The sequence below is a fragment of the Balaenoptera ricei genome, chromosome 4, assembly GCF_028023285.1.
Source record: "Balaenoptera ricei isolate mBalRic1 chromosome 4, mBalRic1.hap2, whole genome shotgun sequence".
NCBI classification, from domain to species: Eukaryota; Metazoa; Chordata; class Mammalia; order Artiodactyla; family Balaenopteridae; genus Balaenoptera; species Balaenoptera ricei.
Window position 1 is genome coordinate 56,458,714 of NC_082642.1, and position 12,040 is coordinate 56,470,753.

Genomic DNA, 12,040 nt, shown 5'->3' on the forward strand with positions numbered 1-12,040 from the left:
AAAACTTTAGTTGCATGTATGTATCTTTGAGTATGATATTAAAATTAGGAGTATAAATTATGACATCAATGTAACATCAGAGACAATACACTCACGTAACCTTTTTCAGAAGCAATAGGAACTAATGCTTACTCCGTGCTTACTAAGTGCCAGGCATGTTTCTACAAGTGTTTACCACAAATGCACAGAATCCTCCCAAAAACCCTAGGAGGAGGTGTTATTACCTTCCCCTTTTTATAGATGAGGAAACTAAACCAAGCGGCCATAGACACTTACAGGGTAAGTGGCAGGTGCTGGGATCTGAACCCAGGCGGCCTGGCTCTGGCCGATGCACACAGCCACAGTATCCTTTGCCTCTCGTATTAAGGTCACACAGTAACTCATCATAACCATGCAAACAGCATCATAGCTACTTATGCTTCTCCTCTCTCCCTCACTACACTGTGAGAGCTTCAAGTACAGGAAATGTCATGTTATACAAGTATTTGTGTGCTCAGGCCCCAGCACTCAAAAATGGTAGAGAAAGGCAAATCTTCATGGGTTTCCACACGTTTCTCATTTCTTTTCCTAATCTAGGAATACATAAGAAAGTCTTTAGTCTTTAAAAATCAAAGTATTCCCAATTACAAAAAAAAAAGTTAAAAATTATAAAATGCACATGCTTGCTTGGCTCAAAACCATTATACATGCTTAGAATGGGGGAAAATCCAAAATTCATTGAGGCTGTTTTTGTTTTTGGTTTTTTGGCCTAAAACAAAGGTTTATTTCTTGCTTGAGGTACATGCTCATTGCCTATCAGTTGGGGGCTCTGCTCTCATGGTTCTCTTCTGGAACCCAGGCTGATGGAGCATCAGCTGTCATCTGCGGTCATCACTGCAGAGGAAAGGAAGGCTGGAAGGTCTCCACAAGCCTGTTGATTTAAATCATTTACGTGTCTATGGTTTGGCATTATGTGATCCCTTCAGGAGCAAGGTGCCGCCCAAACATCCATCACTGGTGAACTGGAAAGGGGTTTACCTCCCGTTGCAGACATCGTAGATACAAACTCCTGGACGACAGCTCCCAGAGACCCAAGCAGTCATCTTATCAGCTGGTTCCCACGCTGCCCCCGACAGGAGTGGGTCAGGGATCCAGCAGGGTGCCTCGACGGCCCCTCATCAGCCCTCAGTAACCCCCCAGCAGAGCAGCTCCACTTCTGAACGCTTTACCAATGCAGGTTCCAGGTGAGATTTCCTTTCACAAAAGGCTCCTACAGCTAAAGAAAGAACAGAACTCAGCCAAGCCCCTCCCCGCAGTTAAGTTTTTATAAGTCACAAAACCATCTTTTAGATTTCTCAACTTGCTTGAAAATAAAACACTGCTATAAATGCATAGATCAGACCCCCTTCTAAAAATGAAACTCGTGCCAAAGGTTACAGCAAACAGCAAGAATGTACTTCTGCAGAATAAAGATAGCAGCCTAACTACAGGCTGTTTAACCAGAAATTTACATCACGGTTTGAATAAATTGGATCTAAATCCTCTGGAGGCTCAAGGCTGGAAGTCCCAGTTAAAAAAGCAGGAAGAACTTCAGAACTCTGCACTCAGAACTCAACCCCAGGGCCTCTGTTTTAGTATCAGCAGCCACAGAGCCATTAACAGAAATGCTCAAGCCCTGGAATGTGGGCTGGAAAAGATGCATTCCCAAGCAGTCTGGAATCCTCACCTTCAGCAAGCAGTGTGCTGCTTCAACCCAAGAAGGACTTCCAGCAACGGCAACAGGCTGGGCCAACCACTGAAAACCACTGTCCTCGTGAGAGCACACTTAAATATCGGCAAATACAGTGGCCTCTTTAGAAAATGGAGTGAAAACACACTTCCACATGATGAAGCAGGGAAGAAAGGTTGTCCCCTAAAGCAATCCAAAAAAATAACAAAATGTGCCCCCAATATGCAGAAAAATCCTGTTACAGAGATGCACAAGTAAGGAACTAATTATGAATCCACCTGGTTTTACATAAAAACATACCTCCCCATCCACGGGGTGGGGGGGAGACACACTCTAAATCATTCCTGGAGTGAGAGGGGTTAGGGGATGTGCAGGTTCTCCTGAATCTGTGCAAACTCCTGGGTTAGTTTACCCTGGTTTACACTCACTCGGCCTCAGTCCAAGAACTGGGGCTGGGAGCAAAACCAACTAACGTCCAAACAGCCAAGATAATAGCAACCAAGGAATATGATGCTTTAAAAAGTAATTTGTCAGTGAATAATAATACAAAGAAGACATATTAGCACTGTACAAATGCAGATTTATTGTCCTTCCCTTTATCCATAGTAGGAAAAAGGTTGGAAATTGCTAGGAAAGCAGCTTATATACAAAGCACTTCTGAAATTATGCTTTTCTTTGGAAAACAACTTATAAAAAATAATAAACGTTTAAAAAATTCAAGTCCTTTAAGTATTTTACACTTCTGAATGTTAAAACTCCATGTGTTTCCTAAAATATAGAACAATTAAAAAAAAACTCATAAAGTGACATTGATTTAAATTCCACAGAATCCCTGACATTAGAAATACGTTCTTCCCTATAAAGTCAATTTGTTCTTCACAGGCAATGCTATAGTTAAAGTGTGTTTCTCTAATTCATTGAGATTGAATTTACTCTCCAGCTAATGTCTACAGGAGACTAATGGTAATTTATAGTTTCTTCAAATAAGTTAACAAAACATATCCAAAATGTTAATCACCACATGCATGATTCTGGGAGAGTGACAGTATCTATACATAAAAAAAAAAAAAAAAGATTTCATCCATTAACAAGAGCCAATATGGCCCATGATTCCCTGGGGCAAGTCCTCCTCGAGAAGAGATGACAGTTTTCCCTTGGTCCTGGCTAAGGCTATTTCTGAGTGGCATTCCTGTGCTCCCCACCCACCAACCCTCCCCAAAGTAAAGGACCCAGGGGCCAAAGTCAAGAAATGTAGTGTTTGGCCTGGTGATTTCGGAAGGTTGATGAAACCTGCAGGGACTCTGAAGACGGACCCAGCTGCACTTGCCCAGTGAGATGAGGCAATCACCTCTGAGGGTTTGCACCAGCACTGATGGGGAGAGGATTACATTCCTTTCTAATCACCCTAGGACCAGGTAACATGATTGGTTTAATGGTCTAACAGACCACTAGCCAGACTGGTTAGTAATGTGAGACATGGAAATCACACCCCACATAAAAAGACATATTGTACCTGGAGGCACATAAGTGTCTGACTGCGTGGGAGCTAAAAGAATAGGAACCTCTCTTTATTATTAATGTCATTAGGAAAAAAAACTAAAAGAAATTGGTGCCGTTTAAGTACTCCAACACTTAACCGCTAAAAATGTTTCAAACACTTGATATATATTTCATAGTTCACAGACTCCAAAAGGAAAACTATCGCATTTCTCACCTGACTGCGTTGGGTCATTTTAAGCACCCTTTGTAAGTGTATTTGTTTGGGTGGGGAAGCGGGTGGGAGGGTGTGAGTGGGAGGTACAAAAAAAAAAAAAAAATCTTGATATTGCAGAGGTTTTTTTCTTCCTCAAGGTTTCCAAATATTTCATTCCCTCTGCCCCTGAATAATGTGAGCTGTGGGCAGCCTGTGAAAGGAGCTGCTTCCACAGGCTGTGCAGCTCTAGGTTCCGGAGTCCACACCCAATTACCACGGCGAGGGTCTTTGCAGGTAAAAGTTCCTGAAGCTTCCTTTTCCAGCTCATCTTCCAAACTTCACGTTTCCTGTAAGAAACCTAACAAAACAGAGAAATGAATTCAGAGATTCATTGTTGGGGGGGGAAAAGGCACATGCTTTTAAAGAAAGTTGCTTGTCCGTTTCAAAAAAGAATTCCTGGGAGTGGCTGGGTTTTCCTGAGCTGAAGATAAACCAGTGCAATTTTTTAAGGCTGTAGTTACAAGATACTAAAACGTCCTGATAAAAAAACAAAATTCTGCCAATTAACCAGACATTTTGGCTACATGAGGGCATAAAACACTGGTAAATTTTTGGCTTTTTGTTTGTTCGTTTTTAACTCACAGAAGATTTTTCTCCTATTTAATGAGGGGAATGGACTAAGAAGCTTTTATGATCCCCTTCACTGCTAAAAAATGTCACAAACCCTGGTATAGCTTTGTGTCAGCAAGTCAAGCGTCTAGTGAGGTCAACAGCAGATAAAAACAAAACAAAAAATAACAACCCATTCTACAGGATTTGTGAGATAGTCAGATTTCCAAGCCTTCCTTTGATGGAAGAGGCTGTGATTATTTCCTTATCACAGCACAGAAGCCAGACTGTCAACAGGCAGAAGTGCTTAAATGCAAATAAGCAGATTTCCACATGTGGGCCTCAGTGACTTACATAATTTCAACATACCCATGAAAAAGAATGAAAAATTTGATATTGAAAAACTGGCTCTTCTATTTGCTTGCAGCTTTTGCATCCAAACTATGGCGGGGGAGTTCAGAAAGCTTGCCCACCACACCTGACAGCATCCTGAAAGTTCGCCCCAGACTCTTACTTTTCATATAAGCTTTTGGGGAGCTGACACACTTTTACATTCTTTAAGGAATAAAAAGTCCAAATAAAAACCTCTCTCTGATTTGCTGAGGCTTCTGAGAAGTAACACCACATTTGTTAATCATGGTAACAATATATAATAATCAAAGTTGTGAATTGGTTTGACCTTGATTCTAACAATGTGCTAAGTAAGTCAAGCCACAGAAAAAGAAGTGCTTAGAACAAAGGAAGGAACCCTGTGGTTTTCTGGATTGAGACCAGAAACAACTCCCTTTAGCTCTCTCTTGGGTTCTGCTCTTTCCCTTCCCTTCTTTGCTGCTGGAGGTTCACTAGTGCCACGCAGTGGCCTCCTGGAGCACTGCTTCAGCACCACAGAAAGCCTAGAAGAATCAATGAATGCTACCAGTCAGGTCCCTGCCTGAGCCTCACTACCTGCCTGGAGTTTACACGCATTACCTCTTTTCGTTATCACACCAGACCCAGGACATTGGGGTTTTGCATCCATTTGACAGATGGGAACACAGAGGTTTAAAATCAGGTAAGGAATTTGCTTAGTCATGGATATATCGCACAACACAGGGAATACAGCCAGTAGTTTATAACTATAAATGGAGTATAACCTGGAAAAACTGTGAATCACTATATTGCACACCTGTGACATATAATATTATATATCAACTATACTTCAATTTAAAAAAAAAATTTGGCCTTGTCACAAACCTAGCCAGCACTTGAGATGGGATTTGAACACTTCCTCTGACTCCATACACGAGTCACCTTTACTTAGATTATGGCAGCCCACATGCTTACTGCTACAGCATTTGCACAGTTCTCTAAACCCGAGCTTATAAATACACAAGCAACACAATCTATAATAGAAATTTGCTATTTGCAAAGACACAGCTTGATTTCAAGTAAATGACTAAGATAACTTCCTACTTACCTTTCAGCACATCTTGGACTTCAACTGAATTGACATTTTTTAAGCAGTTCCATAAATTCTGAGCTGTGGCGTTACTCTGCTCCTTTTCTTGCCACTTCTTCAGCATCCTAAACTTATTGATCGTGACATCTTCTTTCTTCTCCAGGATAGCATCAATATCGCTAATCTTCAACTTCAAGTTGGCAATGGCAATCTTTACCCACTCCTTCCCCAACTTCTCAGCAAGGTTAATCAACTGAGTGTCTGTTAACAAGGTTTTAGTCTTCACTCCATCTAAAAGCACATGAAGAATTCAGTTGTTCCTCTAAACACTTCATTTATAGCCATTTACAATGAAAATGTATTCTCTTTATATAAAAAAAGAAACCATGATTCGAAACTTTAATAACTGCTTTTAAAATATATTTAAGTGTCAAAAAAATCCCTGCTTTCCCAACTATTTTAAGGACCAAAGGGAACAATTTCATACAACATTAAACTGGGGTATAATGCTCACATGATAATTCAATAATTCAGGGAATGAAATTGTTTTATAAAGCAGCACAAATTAGGTTGGAGTAAAAAAAAAAAAAAAAATCAGGCACCAAAAATAATTTATGTGGCTCAAAAAGAAAAATATACAGCTTTTGCCCTTGCCCAGCTCTGCATCTTCATCTAAGTTTTAACACCACATACAAAATGCTACCTTTAGTGGTCAATAAAGAGAACAGCAAGAGATATGAATTGCAGTCTCCATTCCACCACCTCCTGGCATTAGGGGAAAGAGCACATTCCACAGAAAAGCCAGGGGATGGTATCTGTAATATCTGTTGCTCACTAAGAAACAGTGTCATAATCTTGGAAGGGTATATGTTTGCCAATGGAAACCACTGGCCCCATAAAAAATATCAGCCCGAGCAGTAAGGTGGATTTTCTACATTCCCACTTTTCAGCTGGTTGTGCTACGGTGCGGCAAAGCTCATGGGGTACAGAGCCTCGGTTAAGGATCCTCAAGGCCTTACAAACACTGGAGGTGACATTAGAAGGGAATAAGAGGGAGGAAGAATCCTTCCTGCCCCTCCTCCAGGACTGTAACGCTTTCACTCATCTACAGCCAACAATCTATTACAGTGAACCTAACGTTTGTATTGGACCCTAACCCACTTCAGTTTCCTCTCTAACGTTCTAGACTGAAGAATGGGTTCTAAAGGATGGCCCCTGCCCCCTAGTGGTCTCCTGATACACGGGAGTGTGCTCCTACCTCTCAAACTGCTACAGTGAAAACTGCACAGGGAATCTGTCAAAAATGTAAGTTCTCAGGACCATCCCCAAACCCCCCAAAATGTTATGTGGCAGCCTGAATGGGAGGGGAGTTTGGGGGGAGAACGGATACATGTTATATGTATGGCTGAGCCCTCGGCTGTGCACCTGAAACTATCACAACATTGTTCACTGGCTGTACTCCAATATAAAATAAAAAGTTTTTAAAAAAAAAAGTAAATCTTATTAATTTATTCGCTACTACATGGTCAACTCTAAAAAGGTTGGAAATCTTAACCTTTCTAGGTAGTATTTGATCATTTTAATTCTATTTCTAGTTACTTGCTGTTGGAGCTAATTTTAAATAGCCAAATAATTGCAAGAAAAAAACTTTTCCTATATATCAATTTAATATAAAATTGTTTCCCATTCAGTTACAAATGAGTAAGTTCTGAGGATCTAATATACAGCATGGTGACTATAGTTAATAATACTGTGTTGTACACTTGAAATTTACTAAGAGAGTAGGTCTTATGCATTCTCACTACCACCAAAAAAAAAAAAAAAAAGCTATGTGAGATGATAGATGTGCTAATTAACTTGATTGGTAAATATTTCACAATATATGCATACATCAAAACATCACGTTGTGTACTTCAAGTATATACAATTTTGTCAATTATATCTCTATAAAACTGGAAATATATTGTATCCCAATTTGGTTAGCTTTTAAAATAACTCCAGAGCCTCATTTTGATGTTCATTAAATAGAAATAATAAACGTTTCTCTAGTGACATACAGTAAAATCAGACATATGTCATCCTCACAACCTCTTGCTCTAGCAAGTAAAGAATAGCTTATTTTAGTCTATAGAGAGTTTATCTGCTTTTAGAGATTCATACCTTCTTACAATAGTAAAATAAAAGGTATTCTGATGAAAGGGTTAATCTGGGGAGTTACATGAGGCCCCCAAAGCCTTGAGATCTTGTCTCATATAATTTGAGTCTGGGTTTTTTAACTTAAATTTGTGAATTCCGGCTGGACTTGAATTTTGAGGTACATACTCCATCTTCTGGCTCCTTGGAGTATTGTTTTTAAATGTTTAAATCTCTACTGTATTTTCACAACTATCAAGCCTTGGTCTCTGCCATTTAATTGGAAGAAATTAAGTTGACCTTTGTCTCCAATAACTGAGCTGGCGGCTCCTTCCCCCAAAAGTAGCTAATAACTTAGAGGCCAATGAATGCACACATGGACATTCACTATTTACTCCTTCAATGAATATTCATTATCTTCTACATAAAAGGCTGCAGGCTCAGTGTTATGGGAAAATGCACAGATGGACAAGCCACGGCCCCTGTCCCTACGGGCTGCAGGAGCTTCCCCTGGCCCTCCATTCTACTTTCACCGAGTGAAGGGGAGGAGTGGGCAGTCAAGCTGGAAAAGTAAGCTGGGGCAGACCAAGAAGGACCCTTATCCAGCCCTAAGGAGCTGGGACACAGGGGGCAAGTATCTGGGAGGGCACGCACACCTAGGAGGTGGCTCCAGGAGGACTGACCCAAAAAGCACATGTGTTGCATGAAAGTCAATAGGGGAGACGAGGGAAAACAACTGATAGCCACGGGTGACATTTTTACAAACCTGAAGTGTCAATCTGCTTCATTCTTTTATCATAGACCACCTCATCAGGTAAGCTGCTACTCATTTTTCGTCTCCTATTACCTTTAAAAAACAACAACAACAAAAAATTGGCTTTCCCTTAGGGTTCTTATTGTCTATCCATCTTCAAACTAGAGTTCTTTTTAAAAAAATCATCACTGAGATAGAAACAAATTGAAAATGGATTCAAAGGTCATTCAGATGATTAAGAGTTACGGAACACTGAACAGATCCTTAACGTTACCATATTTGCACAGCAGAATTAAAATTCTAGTGGATGGCAGGAACAGACGAGTCTAATGCCCAGTTACGAGCACTTACCACTTGTGCCGCTTTTCGAAACTTTCGGGTTCTGATCATGCTGAACCCAGTCACCTGTTAAAGTACAATAAGCAGCAATTGGAAAAAGTGGTTTTGAAACTGGAAGTAAAGCAATCGATTTATGAAAGCACCTGAAACCCGAGGGTCTTGGCAATCTCTCTAAAGTTCAAATATGAGTTTGGGGTTTTAACTTGGTATGTATGCAAATGCACTGGGCTTGAACTCTTGAGATAAATAACAAGTACTCCTTCCAACACGTCTTGTGGGACAAGTGTTTCCCAAACTTCAGTCATCCGCACACCACTGTCATGATATCTGCCATACCCATCTGCCAGGTGAAATGTCATTCGCTCCGTATTTCTTTAAATCTAGAATGACCGTAAATAGAACACTGGCATCATGTGCCATATGGAGAAGGAAGCCATAAAAATAAACATCTTTAAATTTTAACTGTATTTATATGTACTCCACGTAAAAGAATCTCATATATGTATTATCATTCTGTACTTGAGGGGTGCTTTCTGGACACTCCACCTGTGATTCGACACCACCTGCCCCATGTGAAATTCAGCCCCTGCTCTAACCGATGCCTATGTGTCAGGCAGGCCTTCCGCAGGTTCCTTTAGTGAAGATGCCTAATAGTGATGGGCAATTTCAGTTCATTGTTAGCTTAGGCCGCCAAAATAATGGAGACCAGAACCATCTTACAGTGCAGAATATTATTAAGTAAGTTTAAAAAAAGAAGTCTTAAAAAGTGGTCTTTAAAATTGCCAAGAGGCTTAGTCTAGAAGAACATCTGTCATTCAGGTTGCTACATGTTAAATACCTTTATTCCTGTGGCATTTGCTGTGATTAAAAAGTAACGTATTTCGGGTTCATTTATTTGAGCATATTAATGAATACCGAGCAAAAATACTACAATCCCCAATACACAGTCCCAACTAGGACTCTCCCCAGCTAAGTAATTGTAGTTTGGATAAAAGGGCCTGTTTCAAACTGGCTAACTTAAGGGTATAATATTGAGAACAGGAGTCACACCTATAGAAAAGCTTCCTGCTTAAACTAGCACAGAATTCCAAGCTGATTAGACTGGGTTTCGTTTCTGGAGTATAAAGACATGAGAGCAAATATGGACTCTGTGCACCCACTGACTCGGGATTTGGACGGTGGGTGCCTGAGAAGCAGAGCCAGCACTTCTGCCCAGGAGCTGGGGCCTCTGTTTCTCTTAATCGAATGTTTTAATATTACAGTGATGGGACAGACAACTACTCTATTTGCTTTTCCACCCAGGCCACCTGCCCCCCTCAACCCCCAAACAGAGTTTTAGTTCAAGATACAAAACACTCACACTCTCTCAGTTTTGCTTTCCATACAATTTCCTCGGAATCCATTTCAACCAAAAGTAACTTAAACTCCGCTGGTTGCTCCAAATACACTTCACTATAACTTTTCAATTTTAAAAGTGAACCATCCACAAATTCAATTTCCTTTAAAAAAAAAAAAAAAAAACACGTGATTTTCTGAAATTTAAAAGTTGCGTTAATTAACAACATAAAATGTCAGATAAGGAATAATGGCAATGAGAAGGGTTAGTGCTTGAAGGCTCACTGAAATTTCGACCTTGGAAATCCCACTCCTTAATCATATATCCTCTCACTCTCCTGCTCCTAGCCCCTCCTTACTCGTACTCCAAACTGCTTTCCCACCTCATGGAAGCTTCTAGTCCTGTGGCCCTAGTTTTCTGAAGTGTAACTTTTCAGCCTTTCCTGATTCCAACATTTCATCTTTCCCAAATGGAACCTGTGTTCACCCATCAGCCGCCCTATCCCAGGTGCTTTTAAACTCCTCACCATCCTTTTCCTAGATCATTCTCCAATCTGCGGTTGATTCCGCATTTACAGAACTATGTGCAGTGTCTTATCCACATGTCCTCATTGAACACCGCCGTCCCCCAACAAATCCTCGTATCGCTATTTTATGGATAAAGATTCCCAGAGAAGCGAATGAACTTGCCCAGGTCCACACCTAGGAAGTGACGGAACTGGAATTTGAATCCACACCTCGTGGCTCCAGAGTGTGAGCTCTTAACCACTACACAGACTGCCTCCTGCCTTCCCCCTCCTCTGCTCCTCTCCAGGCTGGCTAGCAAGGCTGGCGGGAAAAATACATCTTTTAAAAAATATCAGTGACCTGCACGGGGCGTCACCATCACAACCTGTCCCCCTCCCTCTCCGTTCCAAGTCACTAGTATGATCTTCACAACCTTCTAAGGGGTCAGTCACCTGGGTCTACAAACCTGAGACAGCGCCCTCCCCGGGCCCTACTCCTCCTAAATCCCTCCACGTTCAGCTTCTCCAGAACTATCCTGGGGCCTCCAGCCCACCTGCACATCCCCGCCCCCTCACCTAGACACCTGCGGCCCCTCTTCCGGGAGAGCTTCAGAAAGCTCATCTCTTCCAGGGAATCCCTCACCCTTCAAACCCAGAACAAACATCACCCACGTGAAAAGCATTCCTGGAGACCCACTGCACTTCGCACCCATCTCTATAGTAACACATTATGTTAAAATTATTTCTTTTCATGAATGGAGTATTTCTATCACTTTGAGGGAAAAGACTGTGACTTGTTTTTCAATTCTTAGCTCTTATCTCAACCTGACTGGTAATAGGCACTTCTGATCAATGTCAGTTAAGCAAATCATTAATGGTATAAAACTAGTAAGAACACCTTATATTTACACAGTTTGATAACTTTCAGAGTGCTCCCAAACCATTACTTGGTATGATCCTTACAGCAATCCTGGGAGATTATCCCCATTTTATTGGCCAGAAGTGTGGTTAACAGAACGTAGACTATTTAAAGCCCTCCAGCTATCAACATCTTTTGTAAGAATGAACTCCTGGGACCCCCTCAGTGTCTTCCTGGGCACATCCATCCATTCAATATGTATTATTCCCTCTCCTAGTGGTTCTTAAACGTGGCAGCACATTATAGTCACCTTGGGAGCTTTAATAAGCCCAATGCCCAGGCCATTCCCAGACCAATTAAGTCAGCATCTCTGGAGGTGGGACCCAGGCCACGGAATGTTTTTAAAGCTCCTCAGGGAATTTCACTATGCAGCAAAGGCCAAGAATCACTGCTCTAAGCACACCCTTCTAATTTAATTCCACTTCCCAGACAAGGCTGCAGTTTGCTTCTCGTGATTGTTTTGATGTACCATCTGCCAGGGCTTGATCAGCTTAGAAGGGCTGAGAATCAGCCTCTCAGATCCCTGTGTGGGGACAGTGGCTTTAGAGGTCAAGGGCAGTCGGGGCCCTGGGCGAGCCCTCCAGCGCCCAGGTGTGTGCAGATCGC

At 41.4% G+C, this 12,040-nt stretch overlaps 1 protein-coding gene across 5 annotated transcripts in view; it reads right to left on the bottom strand.

The window, feature by feature from the left end:
• LOC132364618 (NACHT, LRR and PYD domains-containing protein 1b allele 3-like) overlaps positions 1-12,040 on the bottom strand; it is a 39,000-nt gene continuing 26,960 nt past the window's right edge. The window contains exons 13-20 of one of the 5 annotated variants that reach the window (XR_009502852.1): positions 10,035-10,173; positions 8,687-8,740; positions 8,348-8,428; positions 5,467-5,739; positions 3,423-3,759; positions 1,706-1,891; positions 1,018-1,255; positions 1-910 (exon numbers count right to left, since the gene is read on the bottom strand). Coding sequence is in view for 2 of the 5 variants with exons in the window: in XM_059920468.1 (XP_059776451.1) it covers positions 3,740-3,759; positions 5,467-5,739; positions 8,348-8,428; positions 8,687-8,740; positions 10,035-10,173 (567 nt within the window). In the remaining 3 variants the exon portion in view is untranslated. Of the gene's footprint in view, positions 1,256-1,705; positions 1,892-2,304; positions 3,760-5,466; positions 5,740-8,347; positions 8,429-8,686; positions 8,741-10,034; positions 10,174-12,040 lie in introns of those variants that run through there. The other 4 variants (XR_009502850.1, XR_009502851.1, XM_059920468.1 and 1 more) reach the window with 4 other exon arrangements.